General features: G+C 40.8%; 1 protein-coding gene across 1 annotated transcript in view; it reads right to left on the reverse strand.

Moving 5' to 3' along the window:
- Positions 1–9,891: 9,891 nt before the first annotated feature.
- Positions 9,892–21,854, reverse strand: part of LOC103509786 (discoidin domain-containing receptor tyrosine kinase B-like) — a 108,824-nt gene continuing 96,861 nt past the window's right edge. The window contains exons 5-7 of the mRNA XM_026824043.1: positions 19,602–19,766; positions 10,803–10,936; positions 9,892–10,041 (exon numbers count right to left, since the gene is read on the reverse strand). Coding sequence (XP_026679844.1) covers positions 9,892–10,041; positions 10,803–10,936; positions 19,602–19,766 — 449 coding nt within the window. The remainder of the gene's footprint in view (positions 10,042–10,802; positions 10,937–19,601; positions 19,767–21,854) is intronic.

Genomic DNA, 21,854 nt, shown 5'->3' on the forward strand with positions numbered 1-21,854 from the left:
CTAAAATGAGGTAGAGAGGGAGGGAGGGGGGGTTCTATAATTTTCCTCCTTTCCCCTTATATTTCCCCTATCAATGCTTCTCTCCTTTCCCCTCTTCTTCCCATCTCTCCTCCCTCCCTTTTCATTCATTCCCCTCCCTCTCTCTCCCCACCCTCTTTCTCCCTCACAAATCAATATGCTTGTTATAACTGTGAACTTTTTTTGACTTTTTATTCCCCTGTGCGAGTTCAATTAGTATTTTCTCCTTTTCTCTCTCTCTCTCTTTCTCTCCCTCTCTCTCTCTCTCTTCCTCTCTTTCTCTCCCTCCCTCTCTCTCTGTCGCCGGATACACAAAAGTCCGCTCCAAGGTTTAGGTGTAGGGGCAAACAGCTCTAAAAGTTGGCTTGAAAAAACAGCCTAAAAAACTTCTCAGGCGGTAATTGAACCCAGGACTTCCGGTGTGTAAGTCTACTCGGTCACGGTGGTTGCTGGTTGCTGTACCTACTTTTGTGTAGATAGATATTTAGAAATCAGTGGAGGTTAGAGCTACTGGACCCAGGGCCTCTTAGAGAGCCCAACAGTCACCCAACCACAGTCACTTTCTTCACCTACAGCACTGGTTTCATACGTACGTATAATAATTACACCTAATAGGTATAGACACGTACGTATGCACATGTCCGTATAATTATACGTAATCACTACGTATAGACACTTAAAAGTCTTTACGTATATTATTATACGTAAAGTATCAAGCGCTGAATAAGGACTAAAATTTATCTCCCGAGTAAGAATTTTAGAGTATGTTAATTCAAATTTTTGCACCATTATTATACGTTTTCCGCCTCTTTAGAAACTCGAAAGTTTAAAATTTACTTTCCAAATTCCCAAACTGAGAAAAGTCTTGTGAACTTCTCGCGGGGGTTCAAACTGCGAACAGTTTTAGGTTCACTTCATATTCACACATGTGTTGCAGGATTGCCAAATAAGTTAGGACTCAAAATATCTACTTACTTGAATCAAAGGTGACTTCACTCAACAGTATCCACCTCGCCTTGAAATAGAGCTGCACCTTGATAAACCGGGACACCCTATTCTTCAAACCCACTACCACGTTGAATGCGGTCTTCCTCCTTTTGCTCCTCTTCTCCAATTTCCTAAAGAGAAAACAAAAGAGAACTCCGAACACACAAGTTCTCTCTCTCTCTCTCATCTAGAACCCTTGTGAAATCTGATCAGGGAGCGAGATAGTGAAGGAGAGTGAGAGAGAGGAGAGGGAGGAAGGAGGAGGAGAAAGGGGAGATATCAAATTAAAGGTCTTTTTACCAGGAACACGAAAATGGTGGTGCAAATTTTGTCCAGAAAACCATAAAGCCAAAAAACCGGTTTTGGGGGGATTTTTTTCACATTTTCTCATTTTTTACATAAACCAATTTATTTTATTTGTTTTCAAAGAAGGATAAGTGGGAAATAATGAATTTCAACAATTTACTCACTTGAATCAAAGGTGACTTCACTGAGCAGTATCCACCTCGCCTTGAAGTAGAGCTGCACCTTGATAAACCGGGACACCCTATTCTTCAAACCCACTACCACGTTGAATGCGGTTTTAGACAAAAGGTTTGGAATGAAAGATTAGGGTAAAATGTAAAAACATTTGGGTGAATTCTTTGAACTTTAGACATGAAGTTTGGACTAATAGGTACATAAGGGATAGACATACCTACATACGTACAGACCATTGGCTGAAAATCTTGCCGTAATCTGGTGTAGGGGACTACTGTGCTTTGAGGGACCTTAAGACGGATATTGCCGATATAGCTCACAAATCCTGATTTCTATTAGACACAGACAATGAGTTAGATTTAGATCCTATCTCTCTGAACTCGAAGATATAGAGAATAGATGACTGAGTCAGATGAAACCTACAGAAAATTTTCCAATTTTCCCCAAGTCCAAGTTTTCAAATAACTGCAGTACTGTAGATTTAATGTTTTCCTACAGATTTGGGAAACATACATAGGTAGTTAAATGTAAATTCGAAAATCACATAGATCTCTTCCAGAAGTAGCATCCAAGAGAGAGAGGGAGAGAGAGAGAGAGAGAGGGAGAGATCACAGAGAGAGATAGTTTCCTCAGCAGAGAGGTTCAGCAAAGGCTGCTAGACAGTCATATCAAAGGAAATGAAAAAGGAAACGCCACCCCAAAAAAATATTGGAAGGTATCTGAAAATAATACATATTTCATTTCACAAAAATAAACTAGATTCTACACTTAACTACAAAAAATCGGGACCATTTTGTTTGAATTTCCAATTTTATATTCTTTTTTCCTCTCATCAAGTCCTCAGACTTTTCTGGAGGTTTTTTAACGGGTAGTGGTGCCAACTGTCTCCAATGTTGAAACTTGGAACGTCTCCCTTAACAGCTAGGTCCTCTCGTGACGGGGGATTCAACCCACACTTCGGTGACAAGCTACCCGCCTCCTCAATTTTACCTCACCCAACCAACATGCGATTGCCCAGTTGGTCACCCATCACCCATCCAGCTATGTACCACGCCCAACGTTGCTTCAGTCATCCATTGGGAACTTTCAACGTGATATTGCCCCTGGTTTCTCCAATGTTGACTTTGAAAAAAGATCAATCAAAATCTGGTTTCTGTCATGTTGTTGTCGCATTATACAGTCTTCTTCTATTTTTAAACGGGACAAGTTTAGTGTTGATAATAATAAAATTATTGAAAAGCTCCAAAGTTAATTTGTCCCGGATTGTTTGCACGTGAGGGTAACGAGATTATTATTCGGTACCTATATAGAAGATACGGAAGGCAATACGCAGAAAAAGTTTTCGGGAAATAATCCCGCGCCTTTGAGGACTTTTGAAAATATTTCGACCAGAAAAAGAGCCGAATGGAACCCAGAAGACCCTCTGGGTGGGAATCTGGAGGGGGGTTGGGTGGAAGGGGGGCACAGAAGTATTTTCAAAGGTCAAATAAATTTGGACAAAGAGATCCTCAAAGCGGGCTTTGGCGACTTTCGGGGGAGGAAAAAGTTCTGAACCGGAATTCAAGGGAAATGCTGAAAAATGTTCGTCCATTTTGTTCTTATCCTCCTCCACATCCTCTTTCTCCTCCTCCTCCTCCTCCTCCTTCTTCTTCTTCTTCTTCTTCTTCTTCTTCTTCTCCTTTTTTGAAAATAATCCGGTAAAAATGTTGGTCTCGAAAATCTTCGAATTCAATTTCCTACTCCCCACTTCCCTTCCCCTGTGTCCTTCCTTACGCCACCCCTCGCCTTATGTAAAATGTATATGAAATATTTAAAAAACGAAAAATGTTTCAAGAAACTTCAATGTTGGAAATAGGAAGCCGGACAATGACGGACCCCTGCATGACTCCAGACCCGTTGTGGGCAGCATAGAGTGCGTTAAGCGGCGCGGCATCTACGCTTTGGTTAGGCGTCCACACTATGAACCTTTTTCCCTACAATATCCTTTGGCAATGTCAACCAAATTCGGTCGATTTGTCGACTGTAGTGTGGACTCACCTTTACAGTGTGTACACAGATAATTTCTCATTCTTCAAAATTTTCTTCATTGTCTAAAATCCGAGTTTTATTCGACACTGAACTTCAGGCGGCAGCGTCAAAAGGTATGACGATGTCCTACATTTAACTTACTCTCCTTATTCTCAAGAACCTACATGTATAAAGTGTCAAGGTGTCCTACATTGGGGTCCCCTCTCCCTACCTCCCTTTCGGAGATGAAAAAGGCTCCTGTTTCATTTTGCTCTCCCCCCCCTCTCTCTCTCTTTCTCTCTCTCTCTCAACTTTCCCCTCTATTTTCTATTCCTCTCTCTCTTCCTCCTTTTGCTCCTCTTCTCCAATTTCCTAAAGAGAAAACAAAAGAGAACTCCGAACACACAAGTTCTCTCTCTCTCTCTCATCTCAGCGCTCAGCCCTTGTGAAATCTGATCAGGGACCGAGATAGAGAAGGGGAGTGAGAGCGAGAGAGGGAAGGAAAGGAGGAAGGAGGGAAAGAGGGCAGGAAGAAGTAGGGGAGAGAGAGGAAGAGAGAGTAAGAGAGGGAGAGGGGGAGGGCATAAGTGAGTGAGGGAGGAAGAGAGAGAGAGAGAGAGGGAGGGTGGGAGGAAAAGAAAGGGAGGGAGAGAGGTAGGAGTTAGGACACAATCTGACACCTAAGCTGTACTAAGATTAGGGTAGGAGTTAGGACACAATCTGACACCTAAGCTGTACTAAGAGTTACATATTGTTTTTCTTGCTTCTGTAATACGAAATTACTTTTGACAATGGTATTACATATATTTCCAACTTTTGTGCTGTATGGGTAGATAGGTAGACAGGGAGCTAATTTGTACTTATCTCTAGTTAATTATCAATTATGTCCGCACCATTGGAGTCCATGAAATTTCCCCTTCCCCCCCTCTCCTGGGATAGGGGTTCTATATCCCCTCCCCTCTCCCCCTGTCTCTCTCCCCTAGGATAAGGTAGAGATAGCGAGGGAGGAAGGAGAGAGTTCTCTATGCCCCTCCCCTTATCTTCCCCTAAAATGAGGTAGAGAGGGAGGGAGGGGGGTTCTATAATTTCCCTCCTTTCCCCTTATATTTCCCCTATCAATGCTTCTCTCCTTTCCCCTCTTCTTCCCATCTCTCCTCTCTCTCTCTTTTCATTCATCCCCCTCCCTCTCTCTCCCCACCCTCTTTCTCCCTCACAAATCAATATGCTTGTTATAACTGTGAACTTTTTTTTGACTTTTTATTCCCCTGTGCGAGTTCAATTAGTATTTTCTCCTTTTCTCTCTCTCTCTCTCTTTCTCTCTCACTCTCTCTCTCTTTCTCTCCCTCCCTCTCTCTGTCGCCGGATACACAAAAGCCCGCTCCAAGGTTTAGCTGTACGGGCAAACAGCTCTCAAAGTTGGCTTGAAAAAACAGCCTAAAAAACTTCTCAGACGGTAATTGAACCCAGGACTTCCGGTGTGTAAGTCTACTCGGTCACGGTGGTTGCTGTACCTACTTTTGTGTGGATAGATATTCAGAAATCAGTGGAGGTTAGAGCCACTGGACCAAGGTCCTCTTAGAGAGCCCAACAGTCACCCAACCAGTCACTTTCTTCACCTACAGCACTGGTTTCATACGTACGTATAATTACACTTAATAGGTATAGACACACGTACGTATACACATGTCCGTATAATTATACGTAATCACTACGTATAGACACTGAAAAGTCTTTACGTATATTATTATACGTAAAGTAAGTATCAAGCGCTGAATATGTTTAAGGACTAAAATTTATCTCCCGAGTAAGAATTTTAGAGTAGGTAGGTATGTTAATTCAGAGAGAGGTTTCTTGTTCTCTAATCTCTTGTTGGGAAATTCCGTTTTGTTCAAAAGATTCTCGAGATCACATGAACTTCTCTTGGTTTTCCCTTTTTGAGAGAGGAAACCTTATCCCCTCCCTTTTCCCCCTTCCCTTTCTTTCTCTTTCTCCCTCCCTCCTCTTCTCTCTTCCTCCCTCTCTCCCCTTTCTCTCTCTCTTCTTAATCAAAGAACCCTTCTCCTTTCTGAAAGCTGTTAGTAATAGGATTGGACATTCGGTAAAAATTTATCGGCAAATCGAGACAAACCACATTTACAATTAAGGCACCTTCCCAATTGTCGTTCGTTCTGGGGAAAAAAAATGTGCCGTGTGTAGTGGAAACACTCTCTTTAAATAACATTGCCTACAAAAAGAAAAAAAAAGCATCACAGATGAAACTCTCTAGTGAGTGGAAACGGTCCTCTTAACTCGGTCCTAAATTTCACAAGAAAAATCACTAAGCTGTGCTAACTCCTAAGGTTAGGGTAGAAACACCACTTTAGCGGTCCCAAGATTATAATAGTGTAGGAGTTAAGACACTGTATGTAGGTACTCACCTGTACATCCCTGGTGGGTAAATGATTGGTGTGAAGTGACATGGATGAGATAATCTGACATCCCTGTAGCTGTCCTATGATTAAGGTAGGAGTTAGGACACAATCTGACACCTAAGCTGTCCTATGATTAGGGTAGGAGTTAGGACACAATCTGACACCTAAGCTGTCCTATGATTAGGGTAGGAGTTAGGACACAATCTGACACCTAAGCTGTCCTATGATTAGGGTAGGAGTTAGGACACAATCTGACACCTAAGCTGTCCTATGATTAGGGTAGGAGTTAGGACACAATCTGACACCTAAGCTGTCCTATGATTAGGGTAGGAGTTAGGACACAATCTGACACCTAAGCTGTCCTATGATTAGGGTAGGAGTTAGGACACAATCTGACACCTAAGCTGTACTAAGATTAGGGTAGGAGTTAGGACACAATCTGACACCTAAGCTGTACTAAGATTAGGGTAGGAGTTAGGACACAATCTGACACCTAAGCTGTACTAAGATTAGGGTAGGAGTTAGGACACAATCTGACACCTAAGCTGTACTAAGATTAGGGTAGGAGTTAGGACACAATCTGACACCTAAGCTGTACTAAGATTAGGGTAGGAGTTAGGACACAATCTGACACCTAAGCTGTACTAAGATTAGGGTAGGAGTTAGGACACAATCTGACACCTAAGCTGTACTAAGATTAGGGTAGGAGTTAGGACACAATCTGACACCTAAGCTGTACTAAGATTAGGGTAGGAGTTAGGACACAATCTGACACCTAAGCTGTACTAAGATTAGGGTAGGAGTTAGGACACAATCTGACACCTAAGCTGTACTAAGATTAGGGTAGGAGTTAGGACACAATCTGACACCTAAGCTGTACTAAGATTAGGGTAGGAGTTAGGACACAATCTGACACCTAAGCTGTACTAAGATTAGGGTAGGAGTTAGGACACAATCTGACACCTAAGCTTCTAGGTTTATAATATTAGGCATATCGATGAAAAAGCCAAGTTATACAGGGTGGATAAAAACAGGATGACCGGAGACTCCGAAGAGCATAGTACACAAAAAGGAAGATGTTTTATCGGCCTAGACTCCTTGAGTGACCGCGCTATTGTCCAAAATCCTCAATAGAAAGGATGAGAATGCAGAAAAAGAGGAAAAAGTTAAGGGAAAGATATTGAAAAAGGCCTACGAAGATGGAAAAGGACGGAGGAGGAAGAGGACGCGGTGAAGGAGGAAGAAGAAAAAGAAGACTTGAAAGTACGGAGACACACTATTGTCCAAAATCTTGAAAGGACTAAAGAAATAGAATTATAGAAGAGGGCAGAAAAAACGAGAAATAATAAAACAGAGAAAGAAGAAGAAGAGAAAGCAAGGAGAAGAAGGAAGAAAGGAATGGAAAAGATTATGAAGGGAGAGAGAGAGCACAATATGTTATTTCTTTATTATTTTTTGGTAGAGAGAGAGAGAGGGAGAAGGGGGCAAGTTTTTAAGTTTATCTTTGACAAACAGACAAAAGAAGTCATGTGGTCAAAGCACCTGCAGAGTTTTATTCAAGAATACCTAAAGACGAATATCGAGTAGAAAAACAGCTTTTTACTTCCACTGATAAGTATTGGAAGGATTTTCAAAAACTCGTGTATCTAGATTCTAGACAAATGGAGATATCAACATGATTCTTTTTAGGACTGATTCTTAACAATATTCCGCATGGGCCAAGCAGGATCAGGGTCTTCTTACATCAAAGTCTTCAACCTACTGCATGGTTTATTCTGGTTTCTGTGTCCTAACGAGCTTTATGTGTTTTATCAAATGTTAGACAAAGGGTTTGGAATGAAAGATTAGAGTAAAATGTAAAAACATTTGGGTGAATTCTTTGAACTTTAGACATGAAGTTTGGACTTATAGGTACGTAAGGGATAGACATACATACGTACAGACCATTGGCTGAAAATCTTGCCGTAATCTGGTGTAGGGGACTACTGTGCTTTGAGGGACCTTAAGACGGATATTGCCGATATAGCTTACAAATCCTGATTTCCGGACACTGACAATGAGTTAGATTTAGATCCTATCTCTCTGAACTCGAAGGTATAGAGAATTGATGACTGAGTCCAATGGTTTATAGGATCTGACTCATTTACTGAGTAGTCCACTGAAAAGAGTAGTTCTTTTTTACAACTCACTCTTTTACTCATCTCTCTTTCGAAAGAATGGACTGATTTCTAAAGGTAGAAATGTGTAATGGAAAATTCAATAGCGTAAGTACTCTTTTCCCCAGCTGGTGCTCTCGCTCTCTCTCTCTCTCTCTCTCTCTCTCTCTCTCTCTCTCTCTTTCTCTCTCTCTCTTTCCTTCTCTCTCTCTTTCCTTCTCTCTTTCTCAATAGAAAAATTTCGAGTTTTTGTCCTTGCCTTAATATTGCTAAAAGCCTTTGAAACATCAGTTAATGTTCAGTACCCCAAAAAACGTTCTTCCGGATTATGATTTCCCCTCCCTTCTTTTCAAAGGAAACTCGGAACTTTAATAAAGCATGGCTCCATGGTCACAAAATAATATTAATTAAAAGTGAAAAAGGGGAATTTCCCCCAAAGGAGGAGTATAAAGTGTCAAGGTGTCCTACATTGGGGTCCCCTCTCCCTACCTCCCTTTCGGAGATGAAAAAGGCTCCTGTTTCATTTTGCTCTTCTCTCTCTCTCTCTTTCTTTCTCTCTCTCTCTCTTTCCCTCTCCAATTTCCCCTCTATTTTCTATCCCCCTCTTTTCCTCTCCTTTTCTTCCTCTTATCCAATTTCCTAAAGAGAAAACAAAAGAGAACTCCGAACACACAAGTTCTCTCTCTCTCTCATCTAGAACCCTTGTGAAATCTGATCAGGGAGCGAGATAGAGAAGGAGAGTGAGAGAGAGAGGAGAGGGAGGAAGGGAGGAGGAGAAAGGGGAGAGAGATAGAAGGAAAGAGAAAGAGATAGAGAGGGTGGGGAAAGAGAAAGAGAGTCAGAGAGGGAGGGAGGGGAAAGAGATTTCTTGTTCTCTAATCTCTTGTTGGGAAATTCCGTTTTGTTCAAAAGATTCTCGAGATCACATGAACTTCTCTTGGTTTCCCCTTTTTGAGAAAGGAAACCTTATCCCCTCCCTTTTACCCCTTCCCTTTCTCTCTCCTTCTCCCTCTCTCCCCTTCTCTCTTCTTCTTTTTTTTTTTAAGAGGTTTGACAGAGGGAGCTGTAACTGCTATGGTCTTATCGTCCCGAAATCGAAGAGAGAAGGAAGACAGGATAGAAGAAAGCCAGCCACTCCGAGAACGAACCTTATCCCAGCAGGATAAAATCCGCCCCGGGCGGGAATCGAACCCGCGGCCTAGCGCTCACAAGGCAGACGCGCTACCAACTAAGCTAACTAGGCTGGCTCTTTCTTCTTCTCTCTCGCTCTCTTCCTCTCTCCCTCTTCTTAATCAAAGAACCCTTCTCCTTTCTGAAAGCTGTCAGTAATAGGATTGGACAGTCGGTAAAAATTTATCGGCAAATCGAGACAAACCACACTAACAGTTAAGGCACCTTCCCAATTGTCGTGCGGAAAAAAAAAAAAAAAACAGTACTGTGTGTAGTGGGAACACTCTCATTTAAATTACATTGCCTACAGATTCGGGTAAAAATCGGATGAAACTCACAAGTGGGAACGGGCCTTTACACGAGTGCTAACTCAGCGTTGCGCTGTTAGAGGCTGTAGACCCAACGGCCGCGCCAACGTTACCTTCGTTGGACTCGTTTGAAGTGGAGCCGGTCATTTTTGAAACCGCTCTAATTACCAGTTGGTAAACTAACTCCACTGTAGTTCTGCGTTTTAAAGTCCTAACTCCTAAGGTTAACATAGGAATTAGGATACAATCCACAGGTACTCACCTGTACATCTCTGGTGGGTAAATGATTGGTGTGAAGTGACATGGATGAGATAATCTGACATCACTGTAGCTGTCCTAAGATTAGGGTAGGAGTTAGGACACATCAATCTGACACCTAAGCTGTCCGAATGCGGTTCTGTTCTTCGGGAAGAACTCCGGATTGGGTGACTCCTTGATTGGGGACATGTTGGATTGGAATGAAGAACCGTCCATGGAGAAGAAGATCTTCACGGTGGAGAACACCTGGAACCGAAGAGGGAGACATATTTATAAATGCAAAAACTAGGGGAAAAGCACTCCTACAGGAGATTTAGCTAAAAGCTTGTCTAGCCCTTACCTAATCTTTTTGGTAATCAACAGTCGATTGTTCCCTCGATTGATCTTAGGAAGTTACAAACTGTAATTAAACTCACAGGAAGGGGTAAACGTTAGGACACAATCTGACACCTAAGCTGTCCTAAGATTAGGGTAGGAGTTAGGACACAATCTGACACCTAAGCTGTACTAAGATTAGGAGGGTAGGTATAAGGAGGGTAGTACTTACCTGTACATCTCTGGTGGGTAAATGATTGGTGTGAAGTGACATAGACGAGAACTCCTGCACCGAATCAAACTCGAATAGTATCTCCAGGGGATGACCATTGGGTGAGTCATCCGGCCATCCCACCCAACGAGTACCTGCGGACAGAACGGAATAGACCTTTCCTAGCTTTGTTCAACGTCTTTCTATGTTGTAAGTAATTTTCAACACATCGAAAGTATCATCAGTGAACCACCAGATCAGCAACATAGCTTCCCAGAGCTTCCACAATAACGAACACAAAGTAATTTATAATAATCTAATAATACTACTAATAATCAAAATAATGGGGTAGGAGTTAGGACACAATCTGACACCTAAGCTGTCCTAAGATTAGGGTAGGAGTTAGGACACAATCTGACACCTAAGCTGTCCTATAAGATTAGGAGGGTAGGTAATTAGGTATAAGGAGGGTAGTACTTACCTGTACATCTCTGGTGGGTAAATGATTGGTGTGAAGTGACATAGATGAGAACTCCTGCACCGAATCAAACTCGAATAGTATCTCCAGAGGATGACCATTGGGTGAGTCATCCGGCCATCCCACCCAACGAGTACCTGTGAACAGAACGGATTGAGTGGTAATATTTGGCGCACCTACCATAAATAATGCATGGTGAAAAATATAATGAGGTTGAAATAGTCAACGTATGTAGGTACTTAGAGCACCTACCATAATGCGTAATTTATTTGAAGTTCTCAAGAGAATTTAATGTCCGATTATGCTGAAAGATAAGACGATCGTCTGGTAATCAGGAGGGCGTGGGTTCAATACCAACTGAGTTAGCTATTGAATATTGAATATTTCATAGGTAGTACCGACTACCTATGAAATTTTATCCTCAAGATTATTAAATTTGAGGATTTGACCACAATAATAGTAGTAGCGTATCAAATGGTTTAGGATCTGACTCATTTACTGAGTAGTTCACTGAAAAGAGTAGTTCTTTTTTACAACTCACTCTTTTACTCATCTCTCTTTCGAAATAATGGACTGACTTCTAAAGGTAGAAATGTGTAATGGAAAATTCAATAGCGTAGGTAGGTACTCATTTACCCATCTGGTGCTCTCGCTCTCTCTCTTTCTCTCTCTCTCTCTCTCTCTCTCTCTCTCTCTTTCTCTCTCTCTCTTTCTCTCTCTCTCTCTTTTTCCTTCTCTCTCTCTCTCTCTTTCTCAATAGAAAAAAATTCGACTTTTTGTCATTGCCTTAATATTGCTAAAAGCCTTTGAAACATCAGTTAATGTTCAGTACCCCAAAAAACGTTCTCCCGGATTATGATTTCCCCCCCTTCTTTTCAAAGGAAACTCGGAACTTTGATAAAGCACGGCTCCATGGTCACAAAATAATGTTAATTAAAAGTGAAAAAGGAGAATTTCCCTTAAGGAGTGGATACGGAAGGCAATACGCAGAAAAAGTTTTCGGGAAATAATCCCGCGCCTTTGAGGACTTTTGAAAATATTTCGACCAGAAAAAGAGAGCCGAATGGAACCCAGAAGACCCTCTGGGTGGGAATAAAGGGGGGGGGGCACAGAAGTATTTTCAAAGGTCAAATAAATTTGGACAAAGAGATCCTCAAAGGGCGGGCTTTGGCGACTTTCGGGGGAGGAAAAAGTTCTGAACCGGAATTCAAGGGAAATGCTGAAAAACGTTCGTCCATTTTGTTCTTATCCTCCTCCACATCCTCTTTCTCCTCCTCCTCCTCGTCCTCCTCCTCGTCCTTCTTTTTCTTCTCCTTTTTTGAAAATAATCCGGTAAAAATGTTGGTCTCGAAAATCTTCGAATTCAATTTCCTACTCCCCTGTGTCCTTCCTTACGCCACCCCTCTCCTTATGTAAAATGTATATGAAATATTTAAAAAACGAAAAATGTTTCAAGAAACTTTAATGTTGGAAATAGGAAGTCGGACAATGACGGACCCCTGCATGACTCCTGACCCATTGTGGGCAGCATAGAGTGCGTTAAGCGGCGCGGCATCTACGCTTTGGTTAGATGCCTACAATATCCTTTGGCAATGTCAACCAAATTCGGTCGATTTGTCGACTGTAGTGTGGAGTCGTGGACTCACCTTTACAGTGTGTACACAGATAATTTCTCATTCTTCGAAATTTTCTTCATTGAGTTATCTAAAATCCGAGTTATGCTACAAGTTATCTCAGCGCAATTGCTCCTTTAATTTATGTGGGTTGGTGAGCAGCGAAAGCTCTATTTTAACCCGGGAATATGTGACATATTCCCGAGACACGGACACCAAAGGGGTTGATGGCGGGGAAAATAATGTATTATTTAATGGGCTGTCATAAAACATAGGAGGGAGGTCTACACTTTGCAGTGTTACACTACATTTTGCAGTGTTACACTCTGCCTAGACCCCTAGACTCGTTTCAATATTTATACCTATAATATCCTATTCACTGATGCAGGCCGGTGCACCATATTGATGCAACCTTTGGCCTTAGAGTCCTGATGAAAATGGTCCATTGTCCAGGTAGGTAGGTAGGTATTAGGTGTGTAGGTAGGTAGAAGCGTAGAAGGGATGGACAGTAAAGTCCAATATAGCAGCTGTTTCATAGCCTACCTACAAAATGAAACCCGTATAAAAAATTGAAAAAAAAGTAAGGTAAAAAAGTAAGTATCTACGTAGAAACATCCTATAACCTATTTTTTCATTAGCTTTTGAACCTACCTACGTACCTACCGAAGAAAAGAGAATCGTTTTAGAAATTGAGTAGGTACAAAATATTTTATTCGAGTCACAGGTGACAAAGTTCGTGAAACTATCTGAAAACTCTAACATTTCACTTTGAAGGAGACATTGAAAACTTAAGTTCAAGAAAACTGTAGGAGCAGATGATTCCTATCTACCTACTCGTATGTCACATACCTGCCTATTACATAAAACAGTGGAGAGAGGAGAAAGACGAGGAAAAGTAGAAGGAGAAAGGAAGACGAGGAGGAGAAAAAATAAAAGGAACAGCAAGAGTTGGAAAAGCAGGAAGATAAGGAGATGGATAACGAAAGGAGGAGACAGCGAAGAAGGAGGAAGAGAAGAAGAACGAGGAGAAGGAGCAGTATAGGAGCAGATGATTCCTATCTACCTACTCGTATGTCACATACCTGCCTATTACATAAAACAGTGGAGAGAGGAGAAAGACGAGGAAAATTAGAAGGAAAAAGTAAGACGAGGAGGAGGAAGAACAAAAAGAACAGCAAGAGTTGGAAAAGCACAAGATGAAAAGGAGAAAGAGAACGAAAGGAGGAGACGGCGAAGAAAGAGGAAGAGAAGAAGAACGAGGAGAAGGAGCAGTACAAGGAGATGATAATAAAGAAGAAGAATATTGAAAGAAAAGGAGCAAAAGAAGGAGGAATGGGATGAGCAGGAGAAAAATAAGGAGACGCGGAGGAGGAAAAGGAGACGAAAGGGAAAAACAAGGATAAAAAAAAAGAAAGAGGAAAAGGAGCAGTATGAGAAGATGACGATGAAGAAGAAGAAGAAGACAAGTAGAAGTATTATCTTCCCAGACCGCCCTGTACAAAACATCCCCATGCATGATTGAACAGCAAACTTTTAATTATAAAACGTACGCCGGATATCTTTTCCCTCTCCCTACCCTCTTCCCCTTTTCTCCCTATCCCCTCCCCTCCCTTCCCCTACCCAGAGTTATGATAAGTTCTCACAACTTTATACACCGAATCCGATACAAGTTAAATGTGAAATGTTCCCCTCCTTCCTTCTCCCTCCATCAGCTGTTACGTGACATCTTTAACCTTTTTCCTGTGTTCTGTTTGCCAGTGGCGTAGCTCTGGAAGTTTCTGGGCTTTCAGGTGGTTTTATAAGTGTCAATTCTTCCGCCTTGCACCACCCCCAAAAACCTGTCATACCAACACACGAGTATAGGTACCTTCCTCATAGACATGGAGAATACCACCACTAGGGGCTGTACCATTTTTGGTACCTTGCTAAAATTTGAGGAAAATGGGCTTTTTATAATCAATCTTACATAGGTACATACATATCTACGAATTTCTTATTAACAAGGTAAACAAACTTACCAAAACCACCCCCTTTTTCTTTTGGCTTTCTACTAGGGACGGGTGACTGGTGTAGGTGCACATCAACTGCACATTGTATATTTAGTTATTTAAGTATATACCTAGGTTTTATTATAATATAGTGAACAAGTTATTTAAGTATATAGGTTTTATTATTATAATATTGTGAACATACTATGTATACATCCACAATAAAATATTGATTGATTGATTGATTGATATTCACTGATGCAAAACGAATTCGTCCCTTATTTCGTCAACTCCAAAACCGTGACTGCTGGGGATGGATACCTACCTAACAGAAATTTTACTCTACAATATCGCACGTTCATAATTTTGAATTTTCAATCAACTTTTTTTTCCTCACCTGTAAAAATATCCTGTTCATGTCCCGCCCCGGAAAACGATAAATAACAACAGGCAGTCCAAGTCTGAAAAGGTTAAAATATCTCACACTGTCCACATTTGAGAAGCGCAGAATTTCATTAACCCTCTCAGACCTAGTAGTCAATTAGTTGGACAATCATGACTGGAAGTTTTGGAACCCCGTGGAACTTTGAGATGAAGTTTGCTTGGACCAAGACATTTTTCGCTCTAAGAAGATTGTAACACTACTTCCTCAGAGTATTTTTGCTCTATTGAAGCTGATTCTGACGCTCCCTTGTGTTCACGTCATGAGGATTTATAGACTGAGCACCAAAAAATGCATTTCGGTTTAGACATTTTTGACATAATTCTTAGCGTCCATTAAACAGACCGTGGAATCAATTCGGGACTGAAAGGGTTAATCGGAAGGGACGTCCTTTTTGTCCCCTCCTAAATCCTTTCGAATCAACATTGAAAAATTCAATATATTCCCCCTTCATTATTTCTTCCCACTTTCCACACTTGATTCCTCCTTCCCCGCTTCCCACATTTGATTTATCCCTCTTTTTTTTTTCATTTATGTCCCTCTTTTTCATTTCCATCTGTTCCTCTTTTATCCCCCTTTCCACTTCCAGATCTCTCCCTCTCTCTCTTCTTCTTTTTCTTTTTCTTCTCCTTCTTCTTCTTGATCGCCTTCTTCTTCTTCGCCGTCTAAATCTACCTCTTATCTCTTTCTTCTCTTCCCATGCCCTCTTTTTTCATCGCTCTCTTTCATGCCTCCTCATTTAATCCCTCCTCATTTAATCCCTCCTTTCATCCTTTCCTCTCCTCTTCTTCTCCTCTTTATTCCTCCCCAATATGGCATCATGCATGTCAGTAAGGGGTGCACCCTAGCCAATAATAGAAAACTCATCAGGAAAATCATTCCGGAGACACCATTTGATTTCAATCCCCCAACAACGTATCACCACGGAATAAATAAAAAATAGTGAATTGGACGGAAAGAAACTAAATTTCAAAGTCCTTGTGCAGCTTCCAGGTTAGGTTAGGTTAGGTTAGGTTAGAAGTTGCACAAGGTTAGGTTAGGTTAGAAGCTGCACAAGGTTAGGTTAGGTTGTGGATGTGACAAAATCACCATTGGTGGATGTACCTAGAATTCCACCCTCTTGTCAGATAGGTACCTACCATCTCATTTTTTCCCTCTTTTAATTTTTACTGTACCTACCTATATTTAATTATTTATGTTAAGGCGGTCTCTTCCTGATCCCTTATGTGCCGCGTCCATTTTTTGTTTTTTTTTTTTCCCCCCTTTTATTACTGTTATCACCTTTTTTAAAAAAAAAAATAATCAGGGTGTTTTTGTAAAATGTACTCCCCATAATGTATCAAATATATAAGACCTTGGTTAGACTGCGGGGGAAAAGGGACTTTTCAGTCCTATCCCAGCAGGATAAACAAGGTATATTCTATTCTATTTTAATTTAGGACTATTGCACTGTACCTAATATAGGTAGGTACAGTGTATAGCTGTATAGGATAGGTACCTACATTATAAAGCCCCAAAGGATTGAGGGCCTGACGGTATACATAGGGTGAAGGGAGTACGTACGAGGGGTAGGTACCGAAGGATTCAAGGACAGGTAATAGATAATAGATAACAAGGGACAGGTAAGAAGAGTACGAAACATTCAAGGGTAAGAAATACCGGTACTAATAATAATAATAATAATAATAATAATAATAATAATAATAATAATAATAAAAAAACATACTCCTTGGATAAGGCCAGCCACTCACCATCAGGTAGACCTGACAGTGACAGGCGGACCTGATCAGGTGTAGTCTGAATCCACATAAGGCTAGAAGAACCTGTCCGTTGCTGTATTGTGACTGATGGTAGTGATGACCTAAGTGGGAATCGAACGGAAACCGATTTCTGAGGGCGATCCGCGGATACTTTCCCACCCTGTGAACGAGACTTGAAAACAATCAAATCCAGTCAAACAATATATTTTTTTGTTCCCGTTTCTCTATTTGCTTTTGTTATTAATTGTTTTCTGTTCAAATCTCTGATGTGGACTTGCCCCTGGAATTTTCCATTCCCTTCTTATCCCTAAAAGTTTCCTTTTTTTTTTTATTCCGCTCTCTTGAACTCATTTTCCGACCCTCACAACTGATTCTGGCGTGGTCCCTAAAGATTTGCTTGAAATCCCCTACAACCATGTTTTGCAATTTCGCAACTCTAGTTGTAATTCCCTCTCGAAATTTCCCCTCCTCTGAAGCTGTTTTATCCTCGTTTGGCGTGGTAGCACCTGTAGGTACTAAACCATAGGAAATCCTACATGGAGAAAAAACCAGGGTGCGCTTAAACTTAACTGGGTACCGGCACTCTAATAACATTGAAATTTATATCAGGAAGCTATAGAATTTCAACAACCTAAATAACTAACTGGGTGCCGGCACTCTAATAACATTGAAATTTATATCAGGAAGCTATAGAATTTCAACAACCTAAATAACTAACTGGGGGCCGGCACTCTAATAACATTGAAATTTTTTATATCAGGAAGCTATAGAATTTCAACAACCTAAACTAACTAACTGGGTGCCGGCACTCTAATCTCTTATATCAGGAAGCTACAGAATTCCAACAACCTAAATAATGGGAAGTGTTGGAAATCGCCAACGAACAGATCGTGTGTAGGCGCCTTGGACGGGCTCATACGAGCCTCTTTGGAATTTGAAATGTTTTTAGTTTGGTTAGTACAATGTAAACATTGGAGATTTTTGAGAGAATTTTCCACAGGTGAAAAATATTCACTTGGAACTTTCTAATGGAGAGAAGTTGCTGAAAAAGGGTTTGTTGGAGGAAACTGTAGAAAGCACAGGATAAGAGAAAGCCAATAGTTCCAAGAACGAACCTTAACTATTTAGGATAAAGTCCCCCATTCAGGATCGAACCCCCTTCGCGAGATCAAAAAGTTTAGGAACCTAGCCTTTTGAGAGTGGAGGAAGTTTGGGAACCTCTGCTCCATTGCATTATTCCCCAAAGTCTATTTACTATTGTCATAATATACTCCTATACCTATTTCCGAGTTTTTCCACCCTAAATGTGTTATTAAAGTACAATAAACAACAGTCCTTTGTGTAATCCATATCTCAGACTCTTGTGTTTCATTTTCTACTTGCGAATACGTCAAAGGTCAAAAATATTCACTTGGAACTTTCTAATGGAGAGAAGTTGCTGAAAAAGGGTTTGTTGGAGGAAACTGTAGAAAGCACAGGATATTAGGAGAAAGCCAATAGTTCCGAGAACGAACCTTAACTATTTAGGATAAATTCCCCCATTCAGGATCGAACCCCCTTCGCGAGATGAAAAAGTTTAGGAACCTAGCCTTTTGAGGGTAGAGGAAGTTTGGGAACCACTGCTCCTTGCATTATTCCCCAAAGTCTATTTACTATTGTCATAATATAGCCTATACCTATCAAACTTAGATCAATGTATTTGCGATGATTCCATTTAAAAACCCATTTGCATCCAAAATGTGTTTTCTCTGTGTGACACATGAGAGCTGGAGAAGGAAGAGGAGGAGGAGAAGGAGGAGGAGGAGAAGAAGAAGAAGAAGAAGGAGGAGGAGGAGAAGGAGGAGGAGGAGAAGAAGAAGAAGAAGAAGGAGGAGGAGGAGAAGGAGGAGGAGGAGGAGAAGAAGAAGAAGAAGAAGAAGAAGAAGAAGAAGAAGAAGAAGAAGAAGAAGGAGGAGGAGGAGGAGAAGGAGGAGGAGGAGGAGAAGAAGAAGAAGAAGAAGAAGAAGAAGGAAGGGCAGAAAAGGAGGAGGAATACGTGGAGTAGTTGCGATGATTCCATTTAAAAACCCATTTGCATCCAAAATGTGTTTTCTCTGTGTGACACATGAGAGCTGGAGAAGGAAGAGGAGGAGAAGAAGAAGAAGGAGGAGGAGGAGGAGAAGAAGAAGAAGGAGGAGAAGGAGGAGGAGGAGAAGAAGAAGAAGGAAGGGCAGAAAAGGAGGAGGAATACGTGGAGTAAAAAAAAACATTTGGACGCGCTTTTATTTTTCAATTTTCCTGCAATTGTTTTTAATCAAACTGATGAAACTCCACCTCAAAAGCTAAACGATATCCACATAACAGAGAGGAGGAGAAAGAGGAAGAGAAGAAGAAGAGGAGGAGGAGCAGAAGAGTCAGAAGGAAGGGCAGGATGAGAGGGAAGAGAAGAAGAAGGAAGAGGAGGTTTTTTTTTAAAAAAAAAAAAAAAAAAAAAAAAAAAACAGGAGCAACAGAAAGTAAGTAGGTAGTAGGTACTGCCAAATTTTATGTTGAATCCTTTGGCAAATGAAACTTGAATTTAGATTGCACAGCAAATACCTATTAAATTTCAGCAGGCTATTTTGTGGGATTCTTAAGTGTTGACTAGAGAATCTAGAAATGGGTAAAGATTGAGTGAGTAGAAAAAGAACAAGGTACTCTTTTCAGTGAACTACTCAGTCTATGAGTCAGAATGTCAGATCCGATCAAACTCTCTCTTCCACTCCCTAATAATCCTATAAGAGTATAAGCTATAAGTATACGATAGCGATAAGGAGTTAGGATCTGACTCATTGACTGAGTAGTTCACTGAAACGAGTAGTTCTTTTTTTTATGACTCACTCACTTTCTACTTCTTTAAAAATCCCGCATCTCTACTGATATGTAAGGAACCCACTCAAGACTCAAGATTGAAGCCCGCGACATGGTGAATAAAGGAGAGCGCCTGATATACTGAGTTAGTGAGTTACAAAATAACTTACCAAAGCTGTTCAGATGATCCTCCACTATAAAATCGTCAGCCCCATACAGGCCGTCAGCGAGTTGTCCCAATCCTTTCTTCAATAGTCGGCCCGACACTTCGCCATCGTAACTGAGGTCCGCGAATTCCGTGTCCGGTTTGGCAACTGTATAGCTGATGAGGTTTTCTGTAACAGGGAGAGGAGAAATTTAGTTATAAGAGGGTTTAGTTGATCAGCTTCTTTAAGTCAGCTTACAATGTTCGCAACATGTTTCCACAGTAAGGAAAGATATCCCTCTTCCTTCTCGATTCTTCTCCTCCTTTCTTCTTTTCCTTCCCCTTCTCTTCCTTTTCACCTACACCTCATCGTTTTCTTCCTTCCTCTCCTTCTTATCCTCTTATTCCATCATCCCCTCCTTCTCCTCTCTCCTTTTCTTCATCGTGTTCTTTTCTATTATTTGGGTTCCCCACGGCTCTCTGCAATGTCTTGTTATTATTCTACTTTTCCTTCGCCTCCTGTTCTTCCTTCTCTTCTTCTTCCTCTCCCTAATCCTCCTTTTCTTCTTCTTCTCCTCCACTTCCTTCTTCTTCTTCCTTTACAACGAAATTTTCCTAATCTGTTTTCCTCTCTCTCTCTTTAGGCCGCTCTTTTATTCATATTTTTTTTTCTTTTGTAAATTTCATAAAAGCTCCCAGAAATATCTTTTTGTATAGGCTGGTTTAGGTGTAGCTTTTTTTTCTCCTTTACTCCGGAACGACTGGATTTTTCCTATCCTGTCCTGCCTCTCGAGTTCGGGACGATAAGACCTCTGTTATAGTTCAATCTATCGAACCTCTTAAAAAAGAGACTTTTCCCCTTAAACTTAGATTTTCAAGTTGACCATCACAGTTCATTAAGTACAGAACATTTTATCTCTAAAAGGCAGTTGACATTACCTCTGATGTCAAATCAAACGGGCCTGTTTTAAGGCCCATTTAAGCCCCCTCAGCCTGTTCAGTCGTTGAGTAAAAAATTGCTATGGTCGATGAGTGAGTGTGTCTGGTAAACGGAATAGCGCGGGTTCGAATTCGAACCAAGTCTTTTTTTAATCTTGAATTTCTTATTTGATCATTGTCTGATAAATATCCCATTTCCCATTTGATAAATTTTAATAAAAGGCGTCCTCTGCCAGCCTAGTTAGCTTGGTTGGTAGGGCGTCTGCCTTGTAAGCGCTAGGCCGCGGGTTCGATTCCCGTCCTGATAGCAAAAGATTCGTTCTCGGAACGGCTGTTTTATTGTCCTATGTTGTTTTCCTTCTCTCTTCGATTTCGGGACGATAAGACCTTAGCAGTTACAGTTCCTTCTGTCCTCTGTCAAGGAGTTCTTTGAAAAAGTATACCTACTAGGGTAAGTGTACCATTTATTCGCCCACCTAAAAAATGTACCATTTATTGGCCCACCTGTACCATACGCCACATAAGTCTGAACTGGACGAACTTTTTCAATATCCAATTTCATCAAAAGAAAGGCTTAAAGACTGCTAGCGAACCAGTGCTATTCAAAAATTGTAGTCATAAAAACAAAAATTAGAAAAATAAATGTGGGCAGGTGGCCAATAAATGGTACGTTTTTTAGGTGGGCGAATAAATGGTACACTTACCCTACCTACCCAATTGGTAAGTGTTCACTACAACATCTGCTTACTACTCTCACTCAGCGTTCCCCTTCCGCAAAAGTTCTTTCCCCAAACTCGAGTGAGAGTCCAATAAATTAAAAGCAAGAAGAAACAAGAAACACATTGGAATTTCCGAGGAATTCTCTTGGAAGTCATCGTGGCGGAACAAAAAATGATTAATTTTAAAAGGTAGACAGAGTAGCACAAGTTTTTATGTGGAAACTTTTGTTGAGGGGAGTGTGTGTTAGGTCACAGATGCAATTTCAGAAAAAAAGTAAAAAGCCCTCAGAAATATGTCGAAAGTTCTCTTGGGAGAAGGCCTCAGAAAAATTATAAGATATGTAAACACAAGGGATGGAGAGTAGCGCAGCAAATAATTTCCGCTTACTGGGTGACTGCGAAACAGTGCGAATGTGTGGTGAAATGTGGTCTTTATACACTAGAAATTGGCCTTGAATGTGATCCAAAGAATGCTCCTTAGCTACCAATTCCTTATCTAGACCTTATTAGTAGGTTAGGTACTCATCATATTCGAGGAGTTTCCCTGTTTCCCTTTATTAAATAATAATAATAATAATAATAATAATAATAATAATAATAATAATAATAATAATAATAAT

This window comes from Diaphorina citri, unplaced genomic scaffold (assembly GCF_000475195.1).
Source record: "Diaphorina citri unplaced genomic scaffold, Diaci psyllid genome assembly version 1.1 scaffold530, whole genome shotgun sequence".
Classification (NCBI taxonomy): domain Eukaryota; kingdom Metazoa; phylum Arthropoda; class Insecta; order Hemiptera; family Psyllidae; genus Diaphorina; species Diaphorina citri.